This window comes from Alternaria viburni (assembly GCF_023758015.1).
Source record: "Alternaria viburni strain BMP 2772 chromosome Unknown scaffold_2, whole genome shotgun sequence".
In the NCBI taxonomy this organism is placed as follows: Eukaryota; Fungi; Ascomycota; class Dothideomycetes; order Pleosporales; family Pleosporaceae; genus Alternaria; species Alternaria viburni.
Genome location: NW_026055771.1, coordinates 480862 through 507591, shown reverse-complemented (window position 1 = coordinate 507591; position 26730 = coordinate 480862). Strand labels below are relative to the sequence as shown.

General features: G+C 53.0%; 11 protein-coding genes across 11 annotated transcripts; 6 read left to right on the top strand and 5 right to left on the bottom strand.

Moving 5' to 3' along the window:
• Window positions 1-132: 132 nt before the first annotated feature.
• Window positions 133-730, bottom strand: J4E79_001099 (uncharacterized protein; the record flags this gene model as incomplete). Its single annotated transcript, XM_049350009.1, has 2 exons — window positions 133-452; window positions 502-730. The coding sequence occupies 2 exons, from the start codon at window positions 728-730 to the stop codon at window positions 133-135; spliced, it is 549 nt and encodes a 182-aa protein (XP_049215168.1).
• Window positions 731-2761: 2031 nt separating this feature from the next.
• On the top strand, window positions 2762-3801 carry J4E79_001098 (uncharacterized protein; the record flags this gene model as incomplete). The annotated part of the gene is made up of 3 exons (XM_049350008.1): window positions 2762-2809; window positions 2844-3257; window positions 3313-3801. The coding sequence occupies 3 exons, from the start codon at window positions 2762-2764 to the stop codon at window positions 3799-3801; spliced, it is 951 nt and encodes a 316-aa protein (XP_049215167.1).
• Window positions 3802-4787: 986 nt separating this feature from the next.
• On the top strand, window positions 4788-7749 carry J4E79_001097 (uncharacterized protein; the record flags this gene model as incomplete). Its single annotated transcript, XM_049350007.1, has 2 exons — window positions 4788-7319; window positions 7378-7749. 2 exons carry the CDS (start codon window positions 4788-4790, stop codon window positions 7747-7749), a joined length of 2904 nt encoding a protein of 967 aa, XP_049215166.1.
• A 1699-nt stretch (window positions 7750-9448) lies between these two features.
• On the top strand, window positions 9449-10284 carry J4E79_001096 (uncharacterized protein; the record flags this gene model as incomplete). Its single annotated transcript, XM_049350006.1, has 2 exons — window positions 9449-9492; window positions 9546-10284. 2 exons carry the CDS (start codon window positions 9449-9451, stop codon window positions 10282-10284), a joined length of 783 nt encoding a protein of 260 aa, XP_049215165.1.
• Window positions 10285-10641: 357 nt separating this feature from the next.
• Window positions 10642-11394, bottom strand: J4E79_001095 (uncharacterized protein; the record flags this gene model as incomplete). The annotated part of the gene is made up of 1 exon (XM_049350005.1): window positions 10642-11394. One exon carries the CDS (start codon window positions 11392-11394, stop codon window positions 10642-10644), a length of 753 nt encoding a protein of 250 aa, XP_049215164.1.
• Window positions 11395-11788: 394 nt separating this feature from the next.
• Window positions 11789-15004, top strand: J4E79_001094 (uncharacterized protein; the record flags this gene model as incomplete). The annotated part of the gene is made up of 2 exons (XM_049350004.1): window positions 11789-11924; window positions 11973-15004. The coding sequence occupies 2 exons, from the start codon at window positions 11789-11791 to the stop codon at window positions 15002-15004; spliced, it is 3168 nt and encodes a 1055-aa protein (XP_049215163.1).
• A 1685-nt stretch (window positions 15005-16689) lies between these two features.
• J4E79_001093 (uncharacterized protein) lies at window positions 16690-18588 on the top strand (the record flags this gene model as incomplete). The annotated part of the gene is made up of 1 exon (XM_049350003.1): window positions 16690-18588. One exon carries the CDS (start codon window positions 16690-16692, stop codon window positions 18586-18588), a length of 1899 nt encoding a protein of 632 aa, XP_049215162.1.
• Window positions 18589-19244: 656 nt separating this feature from the next.
• On the bottom strand, window positions 19245-20384 carry J4E79_001092 (uncharacterized protein; the record flags this gene model as incomplete). Its single annotated transcript, XM_049350002.1, has 1 exon — window positions 19245-20384. The coding sequence occupies one exon, from the start codon at window positions 20382-20384 to the stop codon at window positions 19245-19247; it is 1140 nt and encodes a 379-aa protein (XP_049215161.1).
• A 776-nt stretch (window positions 20385-21160) lies between these two features.
• On the top strand, window positions 21161-21743 carry J4E79_001091 (uncharacterized protein; the record flags this gene model as incomplete). Its single annotated transcript, XM_049350001.1, has 2 exons — window positions 21161-21358; window positions 21465-21743. The coding sequence occupies 2 exons, from the start codon at window positions 21161-21163 to the stop codon at window positions 21741-21743; spliced, it is 477 nt and encodes a 158-aa protein (XP_049215160.1).
• A 360-nt stretch (window positions 21744-22103) lies between these two features.
• On the bottom strand, window positions 22104-24134 carry J4E79_001090 (uncharacterized protein; the record flags this gene model as incomplete). The annotated part of the gene is made up of 5 exons (XM_049350000.1): window positions 22104-22357; window positions 22416-23556; window positions 23610-23826; window positions 23885-24004; window positions 24073-24134. 5 exons carry the CDS (start codon window positions 24132-24134, stop codon window positions 22104-22106), a joined length of 1794 nt encoding a protein of 597 aa, XP_049215159.1.
• Window positions 24135-24806: 672 nt separating this feature from the next.
• On the bottom strand, window positions 24807-26721 carry J4E79_001089 (uncharacterized protein; the record flags this gene model as incomplete). Its single annotated transcript, XM_049349999.1, has 2 exons — window positions 24807-26675; window positions 26716-26721. 2 exons carry the CDS (start codon window positions 26719-26721, stop codon window positions 24807-24809), a joined length of 1875 nt encoding a protein of 624 aa, XP_049215158.1.
• Between the last annotated feature and the right edge of the window lie 9 nt (window positions 26722-26730).

The window sequence follows — 26730 nt, the reverse complement described above, 5'->3', positions numbered from 1 at the left end:
AATTTCCAGGTTCCAGATGGTAACAAACGAAGAAAGGCAAACCATCTCCAACAGCACTCACAAGCGCTCTGCGTCCCTCCTTGCGGACCACTCTGATGTTCTCTCTGTAACCTATCACGGGAATGCGATGGTCTAAGCAAGAGTGGTGGCCGCAAGTCCAGTGGTGATGTGCTGGACAGTGGACGACCCAGAGAGTAGAGGGTGGTCAAAGAACCCCATGTGCTCGAGAGCATTGCGAACAGCGGCGAAAGATGCATCTCGTGCGTCTACGTGTATCGCTCCCACAATGGCTTCGAAGGTGTTCGCCACCATGTCGTTAGATGGGCTGCTCATGCCCCGGTTCATGATGATGAGCTTGTCCAGTCCAAGGCTGAACCCACGTTCAGCAAACTTCTCATTGCTGACGAGATCGTTGCGCATCTGGGTCCAAGCTGCGAGGCTGTAACGCTCACCTGGTATAGTCAGTATCGAGCTATGGTGAGCGCTGTAGTCTGGAAATACCCTTGTGATCGCGCGCTTCGTACCACATTGTAGCTAGCACAGCATCGATGACAGCGTCTCCGACCAACTCGAGGTCTCTGTTCTTGTGGAAGAGGTGGAGTGTTCCTTCGACGCGAAGAGGACAATTCGGTTCCTTCATCTGCAAGGCTTCTGCACATAGCAGCTTGTTCTGGAGGTGATACCCAGTCATGGTCTGGACTTGCAAGATGCGGCTGTCCATGTCGGTCATGTTTGCGGGATCTCTTCGGTTTCTCAGCTAGGCTTTGGTGATAGAGAGTATAGCTTTATGGGTATTTCCTATAGTCAACGACAGATGCATGGCTTTTATTCATCTTTTGGATGTCTCTGCCTAGTGATCGACCCATTGCAGACTTCACCGGTGACTGCGCCACACTCGATTGTTTCGTGTAACCACACCGTAGTCGAAGTGTCACTGGCAAAGGAGCAAGGCTGACAGCCTCTCGGTTCAAGAAACTGTGCCATGGACTGCATATGCATCGATCGATTGGCCGTGAACTGCTGTCAGAAGCATTTGAAGCTGCATCATGTAAGATAAGACATACTGGACAAGACGAATCAAGCAATGTGATAATGATTTCCCGACAACAAAAGAAGCGTGGTCTGTCATTCAAACAAGGAGCGATGTAATGAAGGGCAATTCTTGTGGCAATGGAGTGCCTATACCCCATATGACGCTCAGAAGTGCGACGTTGAGATCAGCACCTCGAGGGGTTGTCTACGAAGGACCAGGCTGCATACTTCCGGTGAGCTTTCGCAAGGCTTCCAGGCAACTGCCTAAGTGCCCGGAGGAGGGGTGCAGTTCTGCTGCATACATTAGAGACCATATGCAGAAGACATGTTGATAATGGCGCAGTGGAATCCGAGGGCGCAGGCTGGTAGATCCAAGCGGGTGCGGCGCAGCTGTGGCTGAGATTTGATGGTCGAGACATCTCCAAATTATCGAAGCGACAAAGAGGCGCCCCAGAAACGTCTTTTCCTTGCGTTCCAGTCTCCTCACGGAGGCGCAAACGCAGTGAGAAGCAGAATGAGACGCCAACTATTCGTTAAGAGAATTTGGGATTGCCTTGTCCAGCAGATCCCAGAGGCAGCTGTGCCGGGATCTAGAAGTTCGCACATCAGTCAATATAGCATCGCTATTCATAACGGGAAGAGTAGGATTTGAGACGTTACCGTGAGGAGCTCATGGTCGAAGAAACCGAGAGACTGCATGACGCGCTGGACGGCCGCATCTCCACCATCCTGATAAACCGCACCAATAACAGCTTCAAAGGTCGTGGCCGCCATTTTGGGAGACACGACAGGCTTGCTGTCAGCCGTAATGACGCATTCATCGAGGCCAACCTGGTACGCCCGGCGTGCCAGCGCATCGTTGCTCAGCGCGTCGTTGCGCATTTGCGTCCATTGCGCCTGAGAAAGCACTTGGCCTGATGTCTTCAGTACCCCGCAGCACATGTGCTGAAGGAAAGCGTTTCTTACCACTCGGATTGCGAGCATCAAACCAGGCACCGCACAGCACCTTGGCGAGCACTGCGTCGCCCAATACTGACAACCTTTTGTTATTGTTTAGGCCAAGAAAGGCACCGTTGTGTATCAGCGCAATCTGCGGAGCAGCCATTTGGACAGCCTCGACAGCAATGCGCCTGTCAGAGAAGATATACCCGATTGATTCCTCAACTTCGCGCGCCTTCGTTTCGGTATGAATCATTGTGGGTTTTGGGAACTGATATGTTGATGGGTCGAGATAGGACGAGAAAGAGGTTGCAACAACTGGGGTGTGCTTCGCGTGATGATGCAGCTTATCCGGGTTTTCTTGGGCTACAGGCTTTGCGAGAGACTGCTGTTATAGCGCACAGAAATAGCAGGCTGTCATCAACATCAGCTTGAGAATGAGCCATGCAGCTTTCGATAAGATGTCCAGACCGGCATGGCCAACGCCGCGAGAACGCCTTTGCCTGCGCAATGATCGCATCCAGACCCCGGCGTGCCGACAGCCGTTCCTGATGAGCGACGGCGCTACGCCAAACCTCTAGCTTCTTCCCAACTAGCACCACCCTACGTCATTCCAAAAACGCATGAAAACAGGCATCATGGGGTTCCCGCCAAGCGGGATTAAACGTTAAGAGACTGGGCATGCCAGTCAGTCGACACATTCAGTACTTTTGCTATCCGAATAAGCGGTTCGCGGACGTAACACCGAGACGGATCTACCGGAAAGACCAACCACAAGGGTCTAGTCACTATGGCAGAAGAGATGGTGGTGCGCGGCCCTGCAGACGTCCTCTCAAGCGTGCGACCTGCTGATTTGCTTTCTCGATAAACAGGAGCTCGGATTCGAGGGTCTTGACAAGATCACCGACAAGTACTTTGACAAAACCTACGATCGTCTTCCGGCATTTCCCAAAAAAGGAAAGAAGAATCGCAAGCTACAAGCGCAGCAAAACCAATTCCAGCAAAACGCACAAGGCCCGCCTGTTCAAAACGCACAGCAGTCGTCCTACCCGGCTCAGAACGTTTCGCGAAATCCCGACAAGGAGTACACTTCGTCTCGCTCTGTACCGAAGAGTGTAGACGGCTACAACTCGGACCCAGAGATGTATGCGCCAGACTACAGGCAAGACCGTTATGGCCCAGATGATCGGTACTACGAGACGGAACAGAACGACCACAGGGCGCCGGGACCAGGGTTCAAAGTCCCGCGCGGTCGCGACGGACCGAGTGACACCCGCGACATGCAGGTAGCAGTGCGCTCTACTCTGACCAGTATGCAAGACTTAAGCTAACTAAGGACAGCCATACCCACAGCAAAGTCAGCCTGACTACGGTCAACAACGCGGATACGGGGGCGCCGGCGGTAGACCAGGTACCCAACGTAGAGGCTCATCGTGGTCTCCGCCGCGCTCTGAGCGACAAGGCCGACGAGAAACGCGACGCCGTCGGTCTAACTCGCGCTCTCGGTCTCGCGACGACATGAAGAGCCGTCTGATTGCGACTGTTGGTGGCGCATTAGTGGGCGGCATAGCAGGCAACCAAGCGACTAAAGGCAAGAAGTACGACACTGTCGCAACGATTGCTGGAGCTATCATAGGCGGTGTTGGTGCAAAAGAAGCCGCGGGCCATTGGGACGAACGCAAAAGGAAGAAGGAGCAGCAAAGGAACGGTGATTGGGAGGAGGACTACGATGATAACAAGCGCAGGAATGATCGCAGGAGAGACGACCGATACGACCGTGACGATAGGTACGATGACAGATATGAGCGCGATGACCGAAGGAGATACTAGACATGCTTCAGGATGGTGGGCCCGGGCTGACAAGGTATCCGGGACTTTGGGGCTGGCGCCAGGCGTGTGCGACATTTCTTAGGGGCGAAATTTTCAGCTCCGGTATGGAGTTATGGATGGGGCAACCTGGAACACGATACCTTTGTACGATTTGACGAAAAATGGATGACATGCAGGAGCAGTAAACGTTTGCTGCGGGAATGACGTGCGACGTGCGAGCCATGTCTGCGACGTGATCTGATGCGAAGGGGAGGGGCCACGCGACGGTGGAAGTTCACAGGAGGCGCCAGGGGGCCGACTGTCGGTGCGGTGGTGGGCTGCCGTTCGTAATAATAGCCGACACACGAGGCACATCTCTGTGCTTTTTTGCCGATAAAGAAATTCCAGAAGGCTTCTGGAGGGTGTGGAGAAGTTTTGAAGCGGATGCGGGCGTAGCAGACACACTGTGTAGAATTTCCCAAGCTTGATAGCCGTGATAAGAGGCAAGGTTGAGCTCGGTGTTATAGCTAAGGCTGGCATGCGGTTTCGAGAAGCCTAGTAGAAGGTTAGGCTGATCCACCGCGTTGCGGGACCAAGCCTCGTCCCGCAATCTATCCATCATCTCTCCGAGCAGCACGCTTCAGTCACAAGAAATTATACACTACACAGCAGCCAGCACGCACCGACCCACTGCAGGTTCCCGAGCTGCCCTGACCCAAGCTTTCCGCCCGCCCAGCTGCAGCATTGCTCAGTCATTGTGCTACCTACCCGCTGCGCTTCGTCTGCATCCCGCTCCTTCGCCGAGCAATCATCTCGCAACCCAGAGACACTCGAGCTGCTGCACCGCGCATACCCACGCACCACCATGAGCTGGTGACTGCCCGACAACTGCATCGCCCCTTCCCCACCACGCACGAGCTCCTTCCCTAACCGTCTGACACCTGCCCCTCGCTCCTTCCCAACCGGCAAGTTTGCCTCTGGCGCCGCTGCCGGCCACCAACACGACGATGCGCCGATACAGGCCTGGAGGAGGTCCCGTGCGGGCTCATGGCGGCGTGCCGGTGCCTGATCCCTTTGCCATGGTACGCGCATACGACAGCGACTCCAATCCCGCCCGCCCGATACGTCCCTCCCCGCTGGCCGCCTCGACGATTCAGGGTCTACCGCTAGACCTGCTCGACCGCCTGCGCTCCTTCCCGCTGTTCCAGGCAGCCCCCGACTCCTTCCTCACGCAGGTCGGCCTGCATCTCAAGCCGCAGCTATACCAGCCTCATGACACAATTCTCACCGAGGGCGAGACGGGCAAGGCCATGTACTGGCTGGTCCGCGGAGCTGTGCGGGTGACATCGCGGGACCAGGAGAGCACATACGCAGAGCTGAAGCCCGGTGCGTTCTTTGGCGAGATCGGTATCCTCATGGACATCCCCCGCACCGCCACCATCATAGCCAACATGCGCTCGCTGGTAGTGCGCCTGAACAAGGAGGACCTCATGAAGGAGCTGCCCGCGTTCCCCGAAGTGGAAGTGGCCATCATGCACGAAGCGCAGGAGCGACTGGCCATTCTGCAGCGCAAGAAGTCGGAGTTAGGAGGCAAGCGTCCTGCGATACCCATGCGTCAAATCACAGGCAAGCGTGACCGCGAAGATGGCGACGTGATCATGGCCGAGAGCGGCACTCTACGCGAAGGAGAGATCAATGCCTTCAAGAAGAGGAAGTCTCCCAGTCCGGGCCTCGCTGAAGCCATAGCCCATAGTGCCTTTGGAAGCGGCAGTATTCATGTGCGGCCGCTGCTCAAAGAGCTGCCTCTCTTCTCCGAGCTGCCCGACGACATCCTCCATTTCATTGGCATGCGCGCCCAACCCTGTTCGTTTGATCCTTTCACAGACATAATAAAACAGGGCACACAAGGACGTGACGTCTTCTTCATCGTGAAAGGCGAGGTTGAGGTCATCAGCATGAATGTACCAGAGCAGAACGGTACCACTTCACCCATAGGTCGTCGAAAATCCATCGCCGCGGGCGAGCAACATTTCCAGGAAGTAAAGGCCCGATTGAGGCCCGGGCAATACTTTGGCGAGGTCGTCAGTCTCTCGCTTGCGCCACGCCGCACCGCTACGGTCCGCTCCGTATCGGCTGTCGAATGTCTCATGATCAGCGGTGACACTTTGAATCACCTCTGGGAGAAGTGCACGCCAGATGTACGCCGACAGGTCGAGTCGGTCGCGAAAGAGCGGTTACGGACCGCCAAGGACGAAGATGTACACATGCTGGACGCGAACAGTACACCCAACATCAACGATCTAGCCATCGCGGACCATATAATACCCCGTACACCACGACGCAAGAAGAGTGTGCCAACTGTCACTTTCAATGACACCATCGACATCGACAATCCGGTGACACCTACCCGGAGAGACGAAAAGATGATGGAACCATTTGATCCAGACCCATTTCTTAATGTCGATTTGGACAATGTCAGGTCGAGGTCAAGGAGAGGCTCACTAGCTCCACCCCCACCTGGATCAATACCGGACTCGCCATCCAGCCCAGCAAAAACAGATTTCCCCAAGTCACCATCGCCCGGTGGCTCGCCCCTTTCCCCATCACCATCATTTTCCATATCGAAGCATGCGTCCACCCCACCAGAGATGCCACTCGACTATAAACGCCCTCGGCTAGTCAACAGACCAAGTAGATATGGAAGAGGCATACTGTCGGATCAAGTGCTCACTAAGATTCTTGCGAATCTAGACATACACGAGCTGATGAAGTTGCGTGTAATCTCTTCGCACTGGAACAAGTTAATATCAGAGTCGCCGGATATACTCCACGACCTTGATCTTAGCAAATACAATCGCAAAGTCACGGATAGATCGCTTGTAGACGTAATATGCCCATTCGTTGGCAGTCGTCCACGATACATCAACATCAGTAACTGCTTCCACGTGACAGACGAGGGTTTCGCCGAGCTGGCAAAGACTTGCGGTCCGAGCGTAAGAATCTGGCGCATGAAGAGCGTGTGGGACATCACTGGACCAGCTGTACTGGAGATGGTGCAGAAGGCGAAGGGTCTTGAGGAGGTCGATCTCAGCAACTGCAGGAAGGTAGGCGACAACCTTCTCGCTCGCGTGATAGGGTGGGTGGTCCCAGAGATGCCACCTCAGATGGCAATGGCGCATGCGCAACATCAGGCTCAGATAAATGGTCGCCGACAAGGAAAGGGTGCTAATCAGCCTGCTCCGCAACCGCTGCCACCTGGTACTGTTGTTGGATGTCCGAAGCTGCGACGTCTCACGCTGAGCTACTGCAAGCACATCACCGATCGCAGTATGGCACATATCGCCGTCCATGCAGCAAACCGCATCGAGAGCATCGACCTAACAAGATGCACGACTATCACCGACGTTGGCTTCCAACACTGGAGTGTCTATCCGTTCCCACGGTTGACAAAGCTGTGTCTCGCAGACTGCACATATCTGACCGACAACGCAATTGTGTACCTGACGAACGCAGCAAAAGGGCTCAAGGAACTGGATCTCGTAAGTCCACTATCTTCCATTTGATGCTAGGCAGAATGCCCGTACTAACGCATATCAGTCTTTCTGCTGCGCCCTTTCTGACACCGCAACTGAAGTCCTTGCTCTCGGCCTCCCTTCACTTACACACCTCAATCTTGCCTTCTGCGGCTCCGCGGTCTCGGACACTTCTCTTCGCTGTATATCCCTACACCTCCTCGAACTCCGAAATCTCTCTGTACGAGGTTGTGTCCGCGTCACTGGCACTGGTGTTGAAGCTGTCGTGGAGGGCTGCAGAGACCTCGAACGCTTCGACGTTAGCCAATGCAAGAATCTGGGTCGATGGATTGAAGCTGGTGGTGTAGAGAGCGTGAAGAGTCGCGGAAGAAACGTCAAATTTATATGCGTTAGCGATGGGAGGTGGAGAGATGGCAAGGGGAATGTGAGGAAATGATGAGGAAGATGACTTTGTATGGATACTATGTGTATGGTATATGTTAAGACGGCCGCAGCGACACATTTGGCTGATCTACGAAAGCGTGTACATTGGCTCATGATAGAGGAGAACTACGAAACGGATGTCGGCTTGATTGTATGTGTCTCTAGGTGGGGTTTTTCGCATCTACGCAAGATACCAGGCTTTTGTTCGGTGTATTAGCGATGTATTACTTGGAATATTAGATCTCCTTGCTCATGATAGCGGCTTCTTGTACGTTCTGATCTCTTCCACGAACTCAGGAAGGATTGAGTGTGGTTTCTCTTGTTCTTTCAAACTGTATTACACGGCGACGATGAGCCTCCTGCCCGCGTGTAATCATTTAAAATGCTCTAGCTTCATTTGGGTAGGCGTACTCTGGAGCCTAGACCATCGACACTCACCCGGCAGCTTGTGCTTTCTTTGTTTTACTTCACCCAACTGCTCCCGCGTAGGCAATTTGACCGCATTGTCCATCATCCCAGTCAAATATATCGATCTCGCCGCCCGGCTTCGTTGCATACCTAGCCAACGTAAATCTGCCCTCAGAGTCGCTCGCCCACAATGTCAACATCAGCGAGGGAATTCGATCGAGCACATATATCGGCGTAATTGGTACCTCTATTACTTAATTCTGGTGGCTAACAATCTTGGTAGTATGCTAAGGGATGTTGCACGTCTCTCAACCAAGCCTCAACAATCGACTCGCGAGCGTTATCGACGTAGAGTGGAAGTGAGAGTAAAGATCGAGGAGTACTCAAAATCCGAGTGTCTTACTCTCTGCTTGATGATGCAAGAGAAATTGCCTCGCGAGCTGAGAGATATGGTCTACGAAGCCCTACTTGGAGAACCTCAGACCTACTACTTTGACGACGATGCACACGGTTTGGGATTTTCGGATCCAGCTAACATTGTGGCCCACAATCCCCATATCGGCGACAAGTTGTTCCTCGGCGAAGAAACAATTACTGAACTTGCGGAAATGTGGTATCGGCACTCAGTCTTCAATTTCCTCGGTGATGCTACCGTGGCTCTCTTATTCGGCAACCAAACATGGGCACTGCCTGAACTTGATCCCGCTCGGTTGATACGCCACGTATACATGACTCTAGCCCCCGGAGATCGTCAGAACAACATAAGACACCAGGCTGTGGAAGCTAGGGACGAGCTGCTTCTGCCATCGGACTTCGAGCAACTTGCGAAACTGCAGCAACCGGCGACCTTCACAATCGGTATCTACTTCGAAGATTGGTATTATCATGGTGAGAAGAGAGATTCCACGAAGACCTCCGTCAATACAATGTCCAGAAGGGTTTTCCCAGTGTTAAAGCGGTTGATCGCTTCCGGCGTGGGCGTCGTTGTTAAGATATACAAAGCGGAGCCTGTAAAAGTGGGATTGGAACATCTCGGCAGCGAAGGTTGGTCGAAGCTGGTTCGTGGGGCGCATCTCCGACAGTGAAATAAGGTACAGGGTCACTCGCTCCAAAGCATCATGTTCAATATGAACGGGTTTGAGAAAACACCTAGGTATCTCGATTATGTCTAGTTCTGGCTAGTCAAAGCCTAATCGAGACTAGCCACGCTTAGCCTCGATCTCAACCTGGGCACCTGGCTTTTGTGAACAACCTGGCACTTCATTCTTCATACATTAACTCCCGCAACTCGTTCTATCCCCAGCATGTCACAAACTAATACGACTTTCGATCCGGCTCTCGTCTCCAGGTAAGTACTGCGCTTTCACTTGCAGTGCAACTACTCATAAATCCCAACAACAGTATGCTGAGAGAAGCTCAACGCCACGCGATGCAGAGTGCAACACTGCGAGACAAAGCGCGCGAACACGTCGAGAACTGGGCAAAATCGTCGTGTCTTAGTCTGTGCACGGAGATGCAATCGCGATTACCCCGCGAGCTACGAAATATGGTCTATGCATCAGTTTTCCAAGATGCTGGTAGCTTCTCGGCATCTTGGCCCTACCCAGAAGGCGTACTGAAAGACTGCCCACATCTTCGCGACATCACATATGTAGGCAATGAAACACTTGTCGAATTAGCTGAAGAGTGGCATCATTGCTACATCTTCGGCCTCGAGCTTGATGGCAACTGTCAGGGTCTCGTCAACACCGGAAGCGAGATTTGGGGTTTGCCTGGTCTGGATTTTGCCCGACATATCCGCCACGTAGAAGTCGAAATACGTCCTGCATATTCGGAAGCACGTGTGGGATCCGATGACCTCATAGGATTGCCGGGAGGCTGGAGATGCCTGTATAAGCTGCAGCGACCGACTACGCTTACCCTGAAGGCGGACTTCGTGGAATGGCTAGATAGCGATCAGCCAGGTGATTTGCATGCCCAGGTCGTTGAGCTGTTGACATACCTGATTGGCGCTGGTGTCAAAGTAACTGTTGAACTTGCAGCTTCTCATAGATCCAAACCCTACAGTGGAAGTGTTGGTTTGGAACATCTCGAGAACGATAGATGGTGTGATTTGCTTTACCGAGTATGGAATGATTAAATTGGGCGTGTGGTATGGTTATCGGGTGACCTGTATAACAATAGACCATTACTTGGTTAGCACATGGAGTCCGTCAGAATAAAAGCAGAAGTAGTGAAAGGCCCTGTATGGATCTTAATTTCGTCGTTCCAAGATTGTTGCTCTTTCATGGAGCAACCCGACGCTGCCTCCCATCGAGGTTTACATGAAAACGCATTCAGTCTTCCGTCCTAGGCCTCCCACAGTTTTGATGTTTCTAGACACCACATCCGAGACGTTACGCTATGTCCGACTCGATTCGTGCGTGTTGTCTGGAATGTCGCGCTGGGACGTCGTGCTGAGACGACAGTTTGATAAACTCCATTCCTCTTTACTCCTTCAGCCAAACCTCTTGCCGTATCCTTTGACCACATCGTCTAATATGGTACGCATCCTCTTGCATCCTTCGATACCCACTGCCAGCATACCCTCTAACCTCTCCATTCGTACCCTAGTCTCCATGACGCACACAGCAACGTTATCGGTATCCCCCAATGTCCCTACCGTCAAGAACGGCAACTCCAATTCCTCCTGGTTGTTGAGATCCAACAGCGGGTCATCGGCAGACGCGTTGTCCGCCGCTGACGCAGAAGCAGAAGAAGCGGCTGTGCAAGCGACCAGATAATCTGTCATAGGTATACCCGCATCGATAAGCGCCAATGTTGACGCATTAATACACGCAGCCAATAGCGACCCATCCTGCGAAATGATGTGGACGTTCAATGTAATTGTCGAATGCGGGTAAAGATGCAGCAGCAGCACGCCCTCAAACGCCGACCTCAGGCAGTGCTCCATCTCACTTGTCCGCTTATCGCTCTTCCTCTTCCTCCGCTCTACACCGCTGAAGCCCGCGAAATTTATCTCGACCTCAACTTTGGCCTGCTTGTCTGCGCCGCCTCTTTGCCCGCTCTGTTTGCCCTCGGCGGGACCGGTGACGGAAACGAGGATCTTGGTGTTGCCCATCTCGAGATATGACGATCCATCGGCGGCGGCTTGCGTGGAGATTTGCGCGTGGATTCGGCGTAGTTCGTTCCAGCGGCGGCCATCGAGGCGGAGGAGCGCGAGCGAGTAGGTGCTGGTGTCTAGCGGCATCTTGGTGGTGTCGCAGGAGTGTAAAAGGGCTGTATATTGCGCGACGCGGTTCTCCGATCCGTGACTGGTTCGTGAAGACAGCTGATTTTGGCAGGGCGTGCAATTGCGCGCGATGATGCGGGCTTGCAGGCTCGAGCTCCAGATTTTGGCGGAAGTTCTTGCAGGGGTCTGCTGCTAGACGCGCCCCGCTTTCACGTGAGAGCGTGTTAGCGTGTTTGGGCAGCTTGGTGGCGCTTCCTTTCACGCTCCACTCCAGGTGCTTCCTTCCGTGACAATCGCCGCAGATCAGGACAGTGCGCCAATATGCGATTGTCAAGCGCCCGTACCAGTGATAAGCTGAGCAAAATCACACAGCGTTCACGAACGACCCCTGCTACCCGCCACCTCGGCCATCATGTCCTTCAGTCGCGACAAGTCGAAGGATGAACAGAGAGCGCGAAGAGTTTTTGGCGAGAGTGGTGAGGAAGATGACGATCTTGACATCATTGAAGCGTCTAGAAAAGGTTTGGATCTCTCCCAGTATATTGACGGTCAGTCGATGCTTCCTCGACCTTTGACAATGTGCTAATACTTGGTAGTCCTGACTCAAAGCCAGACTCAGTCGCAAAAGGCTACAGACGAGGTCACAGAAGACGAAGACGAAGAGGACGACGATACTGATGACGATGCAATGGATGAACCAGAACCACGAACTAGAGATGTCACTAGCTCAGGTACCGATGACGATGAGTTGTTAGAAGCCGAGTACGATCCAAGGGCTTTTCACAAAGAATGGACGGGACGCAAGACCGAGAAACGGAAGCGCACCACTGCTGAAACCAACCGGATTCGCAGTGAAAAGAAGAGTAAAGCAACGGCTGCAACCAGTATCGTGGGTCGCAGACCTCCACCCAAGAAAAATGGCTATGGTCCGACAGGCTTCAGTACCGACACCTTAGCCGATGATGAGGGCGCGACAGCTTTCTTGGACGACCCCATCCCTGACTACTTCATATCGCGACAAAAGACACTCAAGAAGTTGCACGAATCTGGACTGCGATACCCTCCCAGTTATCACGACGTTGACTGGTTTAACGCGGGCACTGAAGAGAAGCCAGAACTTGACAACTCCGTACAGCAGCAGCGCGAAAAGAAGGACATCAGACTCCGCGGGTCGCATGGGATCATACCTGGCCCCATCGCTCAATGGTTGCGCGACTACCAGGTTGAAGGCGTCCAGTTCTTGCATGAAAAATTCGTCAAGCAGACCGGTGCGATTCTAGGTGATGACATGGGACTGGGAAAGACTATCCAGGTCATCGCATTCCTCACAGCAGCATTTGGTAAGACGGGCACTGAGCGCGATGCCAAATGCATGCGGAAGATTCGTGGTCTGAGCAAGGCTCGTTGGTATCCGCGGGTACTCATCGTCTGCCCTGGTACGCTCATGCAAAATTGGGAAGATGAGCTCTCCAAGTGGGGCTGGTGGGAAGTCTACAAATACCATGGCCCCGTCAAGGCCGATCGGAAAGGCGTTCTCGGCGCTGCAGCTAAGGGCATGTTAGAGATTATGATTACGACATACACGACATACCGCAATCATGAGAGCGAGATCAACACCATCGACTGGGACTGTGTCATCGCTGATGAGTGCCATCAAATCAAGAGCAAGGACTCCGAGATCACCAAAGCAATGAACAAAATCAACGCACTGTGTCGCATTGGGTTGACAGGTACCGCGATTCAGAACAAATATGAGGAGCTCTGGAATCTCCTCAACTGGGTACGACCTGGCGCATACGGGTCAGCCCAAGAGTGGAAGCAGAAGATTAGTCTTCCGCTGAAGCTAGGCCAGGCTCACGATGCCACCAACGCTCAGCTTGCCGACTCGCGAAGTCGAGCTCAGGATCTCGTTCACAATATCCTACCTAGTGTCTTCCTTCGGCGTATGAAGACCCTGATCGCTGACCAGCTCCCAAAGAAGAGCGATCGCGTCATATTCTGCCAGCTCACAGAGACTCAAGCTGACGCCTATCGAACCTTCCTTGAGAGCGACAGGTGTGAGTACATACGTACTTCGAGGGAAAAGTGCGATTGTGGGTCCGGGAAAAGCAGAGGCTTCTGCTGTTACTCCGATGTCGAAGGCGAGAAGTGGTCAAACTTCATCTTTCCCTGCATGGTCACATTCCAGAAACTCGCAAACCACCTAGCCCTAATCGTGCCAATGTCGAGCGAGAATGCAGAGAAGCAAGACAAAGATCGTCAAACACTGGAGCTAGCCTGCCCTAATACGCACAATGATCTCTTCAAGATTCGAGACAACATCTTGGTACAGTCTCAGCGAGAGTTCTGTGGAAAATGGAAAGTACTGCGGCGACTACTTGACTTCTGGCACTCGAATGGCGACAAGGTGCTTATCTTCTCACATTCCGTTCGCCTGTTGAGGCTGCTTAGAGGTCTCTTCGATGTCGACGGTACAAAGTACAATTTCTCGTACCTTGACGGCAGCATGAAGTACGAAGATCGTTCCCAGGCTGTTGCAGACTTCAACGCAGATCCCAACCAGTTCGTGTTCCTAATCAGCACTAAGGCGGGAGGAGTGGGTCTGAACATCACGTCTGCTAACAAGGTTGTCGTGATGGATCCGCATTGGAATCCATCCTATGACCTGCAGGCACAAGATCGGGCGTACCGTATTGGTCAGACACGCAACGTTGAGGTATTTCGACTAGTGTCAAGTGGTACTATCGAAGAGGTAGTGTACGCTCGTCAGATTTACAAGCAACAGCAAGCGAACATTGGCTACAATGCTTCGGAAGAACGTCGCTACTTTAAGGGTGTGATGGACCAATCCACCAAAAAGGGCGAACTGTTTGGTCTGGAAAACCTCTTCACCTTTCAAGAGCACAGCGTGCTGCTTCGCGACATCATGCACAAGACGAACGTTGCTGAATCAAAAGCCGGCGTCAACGCTTATGATTTCCATGTCGATGAATCGCAGTACGACTCTGAAGACGAGGATATCCTCTCCAACAAGAACCTCGGCCTTGATGACGACGCTAATATCGCCGGCATCAAGAAGTTCGCTGATTCACTTCTATCTACAACTACTGGTGGCAAGGGCAAGATGAGGGCCACAAGGCGCACTGGGCCTGATCCAATCAACGCAATTCTTGCGAAGGCTGGAGTTCAATATACGCATGAGAACTCGGAGGTCATCGGACGCAGCGAGATAGAAGCTCGACTAGGCAAACAGGCCATGGAGGTACGCAATGACATCGATCTTGCAGGCAAACGCGTCTTCCAGGGTACGGAGTCGCAATCTCAATCGCAGCATCGATCCAGTAATCGGGACGATGGGGATGAGACCGACGCTGAAGGAGACGACGAGGTCCATGTTACTGGTAGTGCGACGAAAGGCGAGTTCAAGATCAATTACCGGTATAGGCCGAGTGAGGATGTGCGAAAGCGGCAGTTCTGTAGCATGGCGGAGAGTATGGGCTTTGATGATCCGGTAGAATTTGCGCTGCTTGTGGAAAGCAGTACGCAGGAGGAGAGGAGGAAGATGCTCGAGCGCTTCTATCGTGGGCGGAGGAGGCAGATGATGGGTGATCTTGGTACACTGAGATAGCCTGCACAGTCACTCCGTGTGTCGCGCGCAATCGCTTAGATGTCCTGGAGGAGGCATTCGTCAATGTAGATATCCATATCGTCCAAAAAATATAATGCCGTGGTTGTCGTTGCGTTACGTCGCACCTTCCTGCACCGGCTCGCTAACCCCACAATCGCACCCAGCCACTCGGTTACACTAAATCAAAGCTTTCCAAACATCACCACGACGCCCAAGAATGCCAATTTGCGGATTTCAGCCTTGACATGAGAAAATCTGTGGAAATATACCGTGCAAAGTAAATGGCTCGTGGTGCAAGCGATACGCAGGTAGTGTACCGATCCAGGCAAGGCTGTTGCTGTTGCTGTTGCCTCTTACCTTCGTCTCAGTCGTCCCTTGTATCTTCATGGGTTATTTACCATGTATCATTCGCTCCTCGATGTGTTCTTCTGACCATCGAACCAAGCGCATTTATGAAGAGGCGTCTCATCCGGATCGACTGGAATAACCAGCAGGCTCAGGGCAGGCATGCGCTCCCAGTAGTGTCATTGAGACACCCTCCCGACTTTCGCACACTGCCGGGCTGCGATCCGAACTTTAGCCAAGATTCAGCCATCGTTGGCTAAAGCATACCGCGGGGAACAACGTGCATCATGGTGCATATCCTCCACGTCGGCACGAGCATATCTTCCCGACCAGTGGAAGTAGAAGCCGACAGGGTGGTCGAGTCAAGACGGAGAAGAGCTAGCGGAAACGGAGGGGCTTTTCTGGACTTTCTCTAGCGATACGCGGATGTGTGTCGGAATGCAGCGAGTACCTCCGCAGTGGTATGGCAGTGGTTACAGTGCTAAGGAGGCTAGCTTTGCCATGGCGATGATGGCCTTGGTATCCTCGTTGCACCGGGATTGCGGCTCCAAAATTTCGGCCGGGTACGGGCGTAGCAAACGTTGCGCCAAATGTTACGAGATTTGCAGTCCACTGCGGCTGGCCTTTGCGGAGACAGAAGAAGAGCAGTCTCTCTTTACCACCAAGACATACGATCCTCACTCAGAGCTTTAAGCACTCACTGACACTGTTATCCTGGAGAAGGCACCGGAATCTCATAACCGGCATGCGGCACGCCCCCGGATCGGACGTTTTCCAAATGCTCCGTAATCGTGAACGTCGAGTCATTTACAAAGGGCGGAATGTGGAGTTGCGCGTCAGGCCCAGGGTGCGCAGTTTTTTGTTTGCTCACATGACAGCTGAGCTACCAGCTCGAAAGGGTGTGTCGAACCGTTCGTTATATGTCATGAGCATTCGTAGCGTGTGCGCGCACCCAATCACCAATCTGCCGGACCAGTATTCGGCGGGAAATGAGAGCTTAGCTTCGGGGGCTTTACCCCGACCCACGTTTCCCCCACAATGCACTCCACACTCATCGCCTTGGCAAATCGTCGGCTCCAGCTAATGGCAATCTCGACTGCGCCAAGTTCGATGAGAAGCTGGTTGTTGGTACGGGTCCAAGACAATGGTCTACCCGAAGTTTCCCCAAGTAGAAGCAAAGGTTCAAAGTCCCTCGGACGTAGCGCACATGTCGGCAACGCATCGTGACGGGGTACATTGAAGCCAGAGTACAAATATCTGGGGTCAAGGCTGCCGACTGAGTGGTCAGTAGCATCCGACCTCATCCTTTACCTTGTGCCTCAACTCATACTACCGGCAAGATGGTCGCTCGCAACCGCAGTCAGCGCAAGCTGAACACCTTCACAACGCTGTTCTTTGCTGCAACAGCCATGTCAACCGCCATTCGCGTTCCGGCTTCAAGTGGTGGCACATACCCACGAATGACATCGCGGTCAACAGAGATGGACTCGGCACCATACCGCGATGCTTCCCTATCAGTGGATGAGCGTGTGGAGGATCTCATCCAGCGCATGAACATGGAAGAAAAGGCCGGACAGCTCTTCCAGCAGATCAACTTCCCAGGACCTAACGGAACCCTATCGAACACAACTGCGCTTTCAATCAAAGGCAAGCACATGACACACTTCAACCTCAACGGTGCCATCACCGATGTACGCCAATCTGCACGGTGGCACAACCTTCTTCAAGAGATGGCCCTAGACACCAGGCTCGGCATACCAGTCACGCTCTCTTCAGATCCAAGGCACACTTTTGTTGATGCCACCGGCAGTCAGATCGCTGCAGTCAAGTTCTCGCAGTGGCCCGGAAGCTTGGGACTGGCAGCGTTACGTGACGCTGAGCTCATCCACACCTTTGCGGACATTGCACGACAAGAGTACAAGGCTGTCGGTATCAGGTCTGCACTGCACCCTCAGATTGACGTAGCCACCGAACCGAGATGGGCCAGGATCACCACGACAATGGGCGAGAACGCCACATTGACCGCTGAGCTTGTGGTCGCATACATCAAGGGCTTCCATGGCCCTGGTGAGTTCGGAAAGGATTCCGTGACCACCGTCTCAAAGCATTTCCCTGGAAGTGGGCCGGTCGAAGACGGTGAGGACAGCCATTTCACCTACGGCAAGAATGCCACATACCCAGGAAACAACTTCGAGCATCATCTCATCCCGTTCAAGGCTGCTATCGCAGCTGGCGCAAGGCAGATGATGCCTTACTACTCCAGGCCTATGGGCACCAAGTACGAGGAGGTCGCCGCTGGCATGAACAAGGGCATTGTCACCGACCTTCTCCGAGGCGAGCTTGGTTTCGACGGAATCGTCGTCAGCGACTGGGGTCTCATCACCGACGGTGTCATCAACGGACAAGACATGCCAGCTCGTGCTTGGGGTGCGGAGAACCTGACTGAACTCGAGCGTGCCGAAAAGATTATCAACGCTGGCACCGACCAGATGGGTGGCGAGGAGCGCACTGATCTCGTTCTCGAGTTGGTGGAGAAGGGCATCGTGAGTGAGGAGCGCATCGACATGTCGGTTCGCCGTCTTCTCCGCGAGAAGTTCATCCTCGGTCTCTTCGACAACCCTTTCGTGGATCCCGAGGCCGCCGCGGCTAACGTTGCTAAGAAAGAATGGGTCGAGGCCGGATACGAGGCCCAGAAGAAGTCCGTTACTCTGCTCACCAACAAGGATTCCATTCTCCCACTGAAGGCTTCCGACTGCTCCAAGGCCAAGTTCTACGTCGAAGGTATCAACAGCACCTACCTAGAGGCCCGCGACCTGACTGTCGTCGCAACCCCTGAAGAAGCCGACTACGCCTTCCTCCGCATGGCCGCCCCTTACGAGCCCCGCCCGGGTGGTTTCGAGAAGAACTACCACTCTGGCTCTCTCGAGTACAACAGCACTGAGAAGGCGCGCCAAGCAGCCATCTACGCTGCCGTCCCCACCATTGTTGATATCTTCCTTGACCGCCCTGCTGCTGTCCCTGAGATTGCCGAGCAAGCCCAAGCCCTCATGGTCAACTACGGTACTAGCCCTCAAGCCTTCCTCGATGTTGTCTTCGGCGTTGACGGTAGCGGTCCGGAGGGTAAGCTGCCGTTCGATCTCCCGAGGAGCGACGAGGCGGTTGAGGCGAGCAAGGAGGACGTGCCGTTCGATACAGAAAACCCTGTCTTCAAGTTCGGACACGGTTTGAGGTATGAGTAGGGGGACGCGCTGTCGAGCCGCTTAGATAGATGACGACTTAACGATATGGTCCTAAAGTCATGATAGCTTAATGTATTTGTTGATACCCATTGCTCTGTTCGTTCTTCGATGTGCTGACTGTTCCGCTGCGCGCCGCAGTCGAGCCGTAACGGTAGATGTCATCTGTTGGGTGCGCGGATCGCGTAGCATGTAACGATATTTCCAAAGTGTTGACACGCGGCAGAGGGAAAGAGCAATGCTGATCGCGCGAGTTGCGAGTAGCGTGCTGATTAAGCGAGACGCGTCTTCCCTACCAGCCGCGTCGCGTGTTTCTGACAAGCTTCCTCACCTGGGCAGAATCCCCCCGACATCGTTCCTCACCTGGGCATCTGTACACGCACTGGGTATCATATCTTTAGCCACGATCGAATCTCTCATTACTTCTCATTCCGTCCCCAGTACCTTCATGTTTTGAACCAACTCAAGTATTCCACGTGCTCGGTGATAGCACGCTACATGCCACCGCAAAGAAGCCAAACACAGCTACGGTCATCCACACTACACAACGCGCTAGACACGGAGGAAGAAACCGAGTGAACTCAATCAGTCTACAATGTGCATTCATCTACTCTGTTCTTTATTCCGTCAGCTAATGCTTTTCTCTGTCACCAGTCTGCCTAACCCGCTTTCCGTGTCAGCCATTCCTCGTAACTCTCCACCTGATCGATATTACCCACGACTTCATATTCGACGTCTGTACGTGCCTGAAGGTGCCTACGGACTTCCTGTACCAGACGCCCTTCACGCGCCCCTGTCAGTGCGAAGATGGTAAAGTCGTCGCGTCCGAGGTAGTACTCTAGATCTTCATTAGATTCTGCGCACAATCGCACGCAACGAAGTTGTGGAATCGAATGCAGTGCGCCTACAAGGGCGTCCACGCTAGGGCTGACCAAAGGCTGGCCATGTAAGAAGAACTGCTCCATCGCCTTCCGGTCCTGGGGACCCATCACCATGTGCATGGGTAAGCACATATTTAGTGTCCGCAAATTTCTGCACTCTCGCAGCGACGCGATCATGGTCTGGTATTCTTGGTGTTGCGGTTGTTGATAAACTTCGTACACCCCTTGTACCGTCAAGCCGGCAAGGGCGCTTCTACCTAGAGGGCCAATCTTCTCAAGAAACCGGTGAACGACGGAGCAGTAGTCCTGTGGGTCATAATTCTCTAGGACAATCGTGATGTGGATTTGAGCCCAGAAGAAGGTCTGAACTTCTTTCCGGGTTTGCTTGTCCAAGGCTCCGACAACATGCAGCGCTGAAATGGTGCGGTCACAGCGGAGTTCTGCAAGATCCAGTTCCACATTACATGTCCGGGAACGAGAGAGAAATATGTGATCACTGTTGGCAGTCATCTCCCAGTTTCCAGCTTGTGCGAAATCGCCCGAAGGAGGTTCGAAGAGGGCAAGATCATAGATCATGTTTCGGACCTCACCAGGCAAGTCCGTGAAAGAGATTACGGAAGGATCTCTCTTGAATTCGCTGGCAGGCATCATCTCTGGGTGCTCACGAAGACGACGCTTAGCCTGACTCGTGTGTTCCATGCGCATCTCTCGAAACTGTCGCTCAAGCACGGTGACCATCCGTTGCTTTTTTCCACCTTGGAACATCCCAAGAGATTTCATCTCCTCGCGAAGCTCCGCATAACTCATGGCCGCATAATTTTGCATGTCGTCAGCTTCAAGCCTAGCGAGTCTTGTTTTGGAAGCGATGTAATTGGAGTAGCTCATGTCGGACTTTGGCCTTGCTGCTTGTCGTACCATCTTGGATATCGTTGGAAGTTGAGGGACTTAGATCGGTCTGTTGTGCGTATGGAAGATAAATATCGCGGGTGTTTGCGGTTTTGAGGAGAGAACGCACTAGGTGGATCATAGGGTCTTCGCGGTGTGACTAGTGACTACGAGCACGGACCTGAGCAATGAAATGTTGCCCTACTGCTCAGCCCGAACTGCGGGCTGTATAATATCTTCATGCTGATTTGATCGAGCCTTTGGCGGCGGCGAAAGAAAGACTACGAAATCTGGCACCTAGCACAACGAACACCTGGCATCCCTTCAGAAGATGCCAGGAAGGCGGATCATGCGCGCTTGGACTGCCTTGATTGCTACACATCAGGAGAGTTACTCACTCGGTCAAGTTACGACAACACATACTCTCAGATGACTTACGATATGCCTGCTACGTCGACACGAAGATACTACAAGTAAGTCCTTCTCCAGACCTCTCTTTCCGTGTGCTAGCATCTCTCATTATGATTTTCCCCTGACATCTCAAGCGGAGGTGACCGTCGCTTGCAAGGGCGTTTGTCTCTCAGCATCCAGCGTGACCGACGCGCTCACCTTCCGTCTTTTACTTCTCGACGTGATGGCGGATTGTCTGTTCTAGCGGCAAACGGTGGGGGTCCTTGTTTGTATATAATCTACTCTCCTCATAGGCTTGCTTCTTCTTTTCCTTCTATAACAAGCGGAGTATCTCCATTTTCAGCATCACGCTTTGACATACCACTTCCATTATCCTATAATCGACAAAATACGACAAGATGTCCAACAACACCTCCTCAACCAACGAGCTCGTGTACCGTCTAGAGAGTGACCGTCCAACTGGTTATCAGGTCAACGACTTCGAGGCCTACGCCGACGCCAGCATGGTTACACATTGGCGCACATACAAGCGCAAAACTCCAAACCACGTTCACGGCCGGGATGTCGTTACTGTGGTGAGCGTCAGCAACGCTATCGTAAGTTCCTTTCATGTTCAGTTCCATCATTGTCAATGCCAGTTCACTTCTTCTTCACCTTCACTTTCACCCAAGTATCTACCTACCAATTACTAACGTTGATCAGGATCTGATCGAAAATAACGCCAGCGCGATGGACCAGATTGTCTGGGGCATAACCCATCCTGACGACTGCCATCCTGGCGTCGCGTCCATCATCAGCAACGCAGCCTTGGTCGACCTCCTACTAGTCCGTCACTACAAGAAGTGGGGCGGTCTCGTTCTGCCACCCCTCCAAGCAGCCCGAGGGCTACAAGACGCCCACGAGGTGGTCGCAGAGCAAGAGAAGCAGCGAGGAATGACTTGGGCATCCGGTCGTTCGCTGATGAAATACCCCAACTGGTAAGATATGGGATGGACTTTTGCTGGAGCGAGATGAGACTGACATGAGGAGGCGCGATACTCGCGGTATGGCTCCGCCTCCGGGTTTCCAGGGACCGATTGCGCCGCCTGCTTTTGCGCCGGGTCCTCGTGGTGAATCTAGTCGTGGACGAGGTGGGACCCGTGGCCGTGGTGGTTTTGGAGGAGGTTACTAGCGGTCAGCTCTACACGCTTGAGACAGAGCACGTCGCGAACACAAAAATATACGAGTTGACGAGAAAGTCGACTTGGAGATGGGTGAACTCATTAGATGACTAGATGTCGTCCAGGCCTCGCTATTATGGATACTTTCTCTCCCCAGACCTCTTCGTGTACGTGAAGCTCACTACACTGCCATGCTCTTGACATCAGCAGTAAGCTTCAAAAAGTTATTTCCAGCAGCATCTTCCTTGATCATCTCCGCAGCTCCCTCCCCAATACCATACGCCACCATCTGCGTATGCCCATTGTTAACCTTTGGGATGGAAGACACGTCCGCCACACGTAGATTCCTGACACCGCGCACACGAAGTCGCGAATCGAGAACAGCATTCGGGTTATCCGCTTTACCCATCGCGCAGGTGCCGGATGCGTGGTAACCTATATCCACCACATTAGTATTTTTTCGCATTTGTAGATGAGAATGGAAGCGACTTACAGGTAGTAGCATGTTCTCTAACATGCGGCTCCCACTCCTCTCTGGTCTCAAAGCCATGATGCGCTAGGGCGTCAGGCCAACTCCCCTTGATCAAGCTCCTTGTCCCCTTCCCCTTTGTAACAATTTCGTTCGCAAATCGACATGCCTCAGTCATGACTAGCATGTCGAGTGGATCTTCCAAATACGCATGATCGACAATGGGGTTTTCGAAGGGATCAGCCGACTTCAGCGTCACGCTACCCCTGCTATGCTGGTTGAAGAGCAGTGCACAAATGGCAAAGGCTTGTTTGTGATCAATGGGAAAGTCGGCGTATTGTTTGGGTCCGCCATAGAGTTCGGTGTTCCAGAATTCGATGTTGGGTTGCGAGGGGGTGAGACCCATAGGATCTCGGCCGGGTTCGCGAGGGGCGTCTGTCCACAAGGGTGAGTCTTGGAGGCGCTCGTCTAGGCGCGCGTAACCGAATATGCCGAAGGGGAAGGTCGATAAGATGCCTGTTTTCTTCTCTTTGTATAACGCGTAGGTCGAGGTCATGGCGTCGTCGTGGTATGCGAGGTGATCGTTCGTGAGGTTGGGTTCGGAGACTTCGTAGAAGATGAAGCAGAGAATGTGGTCCATGAGATTGCCGCCTACACCTGGCAGATCAACGCGACACTCGATACCATGATTTTCGAGTTGTTCCTTTGGGCCAAGACCAGAGCGCATCAGGATCGGTGGGCTGCAGTATGCGCCCGCTGCGACAATGACTTCTTTTCTCGCGTGGTAATCGATCTTCTTGCCATTCTTCGATATCGTAGCGACACCCGTGGCTGCCAGGTCTCCGGAATCTTGGCTGAAGAGAAGCTTGTCAACAGTCACTTCCGTCTTGATCGTGATATTTTCCCGTCGATAGCCTTTGGTGATGAAGTCGGCGGCGGTACTCCGTATACCTTGATGTATTGTTCGCGGTACATCGCCACATCCGTGAGGGGTTTCTCCGGTGGAGAACATGTCCGCGTGGTAAGGAAGACCCTGATCAACAAGACTTTCCCTAACACGTTCAGATATGGGTGCCAGGTCGTGAGGCTCGATGTGCAGAGGTCCTGATGAGCCATGAACAGACATATCCGCTTTGTGCCAGTCCTTCTCGTGGAAAGTCTCGGACTGTATGAGGGTCAGCTTGTGTGCTCTCACATCTCTGCACTTCCAGAACCGACCTTCTTCATGTATTCGAACATCTTATCGCCAGTCCACTCATCCAGCCCCCAGTCATCGTAATCCTGCTTGGTGCCCCGTATACAAAGCGTGCCATTCACGCCACTCGATCCACCAAGGAAGCGTCCTCTGCTGACCTTGACCTGGCGGTTGTCTACCTTGGGCATGGGCTCGGTAACGATGTTCCAGTCTGTTTCTTTATCGAAATTTTGGCTCCATCTATGGTGATTTACTTAGCATAACCCAATAGCATTATACGTTAATATGGCTAACTTACCCTCCCGCCATATGTACATTTTCAAGGTCAGCATTGTCGGGTCCGGCTTCTAGGACGAGGATTTTGGCGTTAAGATCTTCCGCGAGACGGCCTGCTATTACACAACCGGATGTGCCGCCACTGATGGGTATATGTTAGTAAAAATATCTGAGGAATGCTACAGTGAGTATGATAAGAAGTCAACTTACCCGCAAATGATGTAGTCGTACACTTCTGTAGGGTCCACCGAGTCGACGCGTTCAAGAGACATGGCTGGTTTGTGAGTAGATGATAGAGGAAACTTGCCTCCCGATGCGCAGTACGAGGTCAGAGTCCATATAACGTGGTCTGGTTAGTCTAGAGCTATGTGCAACGGAATGAGACCGCGGTCCACGGTAGCGCTACCGGGTACGATTCTACGAGACTAAATGTTGAAGCTGAGTGGCTACTATGCCTTAGCCAGGCTACTTTGACATGTCATTTCAGTGACGCTGAACCAATAACACGGAAAGTCATGAAGAATTTGGAAGACTTGCTTCAGTCTGCTTACACGCATATGCATCTTCCTCATCCACGTAGGCCTCCATTTGCCAGGAGAGCGGAATGAGTCCGAACTTGTCGATCACGCAGCATTTAAGGTTCGGGCCTAGTCCATCTTCTTGGCTGTCGAGGAAGAAGCAAGGCCTGAGGGCGCTGGAAACTGGGGTAGCGCGGGAGGCGGACGAATGAAGCGGGAATGGGCGAGATGTAGCGCTCATTTAAGTTGGTGCCCGGTCGTGGAGACGTGCACGCTGGCGCGTGGAATTGCATTGCGGGGTAAACCCATGTCTCCGAAGGGTCTACCTAGGTATGCACACTAGCCTACTCAGCTCAGGTACGTCGATTCAAGGAACGCAGCTCTTCGAAGCCCTGCTGTATAGTTATATGCCCTACATACCCATCTCTATATCCTTCGTTTCGTAACTTCCGTGACCGAAGCCGTCCTCTCACGCGTCGTATGCACAATCGTCTTCGCCTCCATTGAGTTCTTAGTCGAGCCCAACTCTTGCTTCTTACTCTTAACAATCGCTGGATGTCTTGTGTCCGCGGCTACGCGCTCATAGGCAGTCGCCACAGTCCCGACTACTAGACAGAGCAGCAAGATCAGGTCAACGATGTGCACACCCCACCACCAATGCTGAACCCCGACTCCACACGTGCTAAACTCGAAGACCCACTCGCCTTTCTCGCCCTTACTTTCATCGAACCACGCTGATAGGAAACCTGCGTAGCCTGAGTACTCTCCCATCATGCTGCGGAGTGTAATCTCGCGAATGTGAGGGACATCGTTGATGGAAGTGCATTCGTTGGCTGGGGTGATGTCGTATGGACGAGTTGGGAAGCGACGAGCCTTCCATTTCGGTGGCGCGGGAGTTTCAGGTTCAGGCTCTGAAGTAGGCTCTGGTGCCGATTCAGATGCTGTCTCGTCCGAGGTCACATCGGATTCGGCAATGGTATCATTAGCGGCTACCACGTTGATGTCGACGCCATCGATATCCATCGAAGTAGCAATCATAGTCGCATTCGTAGTGCTCGCTGGCCAGTATGCCTCCTCTCTCTTCACATGGGCAACTTGACACGCATCGTCCACGCCGGGCTGACGAATGTAATGTACGACGTCACAGCCAGCGTGATCATGCCCGTTGAGTATTATACCCCTCCTACCCTGCCCCTTGCCCTCTGCATCTTTATTCGCACTCATGCCAAACAACCCCTCGAGAACAATCTTACTAGCATGGTCTGATAGCATATTTTGCTCCTTCACCCCTTGACCTTCTTCAAAGAAGTCGAAGTATGGGCTGTCAACACAGACACCTTCCTCCTTCTCGAGCGGAATATGGGTGAGGAGTATGGTAGCGTGTGTCTTGTCATCGACCGGAAGAGAGCTGGTTATGATGTGGTTCATGTAGGAGTATGTCTCGGTCTGAAGGTCGGAGGACCAGGCGGGTGTATCGAGATTCATGGAGTTCAGGATGATGAGGCGGAGTGTCGGAGGCCTGGGCAGGTCTTGTATAGCGGGTTCGGTGGTCTTGTTCAAACGCAATGTGTCCGGGAGCGTGAACCAGATATCCCAGTTGGAACTTCCAAAGGCCTTTTCGAATCGCTCGATACGCGACTCGTCGATGTCGCCAGCGTAACCAACGTCGTGGTTTCCAACTATGTTAATGACGCGCTTCTCCCAGTCTTGATCAGCACCCAGCACTTCCGTCGTTCCACCCCACAGTGCCTTTCTCTCTGGTTTCTGTTCCTCATCTATCGTCTCTTCTCCTGAAACTTCTTGTTCCGTTGTAGGTTCTGTTGGCGGCTGTTCTTTCTTCTCGGTCTCAAGAGCACCAAAGATGGCATCCGGCACCTTCTCCAATCCCCTCATGACGATGTTCCAGTAACGCCCTGCTCGCTTCCTGAACTCGCCATCTGTGACCCACTGGCTGCCCAGCAAGTCACCAAGCACACTGATGTGTGTGGGTTCAGTCCACCACCGTAGGCTTCTTACGATGTGCGAGAGATACCAGTCGTTCCCCCACAAGTCTACAGCCTTCCTTTTTCCCTCCAACCATCTGCCGGCATCTTTCACGACACCTCTCGCTGCTTCTTGTACGATGTCTCGTCTGTGGGTGGAGTTGGCTGCATCGCGCAGATTCGGTACGAGCTTCTCGATCGACGGGAAGACGAGCGCATTCGGATCGGGGAGTGAAGAATCGCCCTCGAGCTGTGGATCACCAAGGGAGAGGAGACGGAAAGGTGCGATGGCTTGCGCCTGCGTGGATGGGGGCTCTGGGAATGCGCAGCCGTGAAAAATGGGATATAAATACAGCCATGTCGTGCCA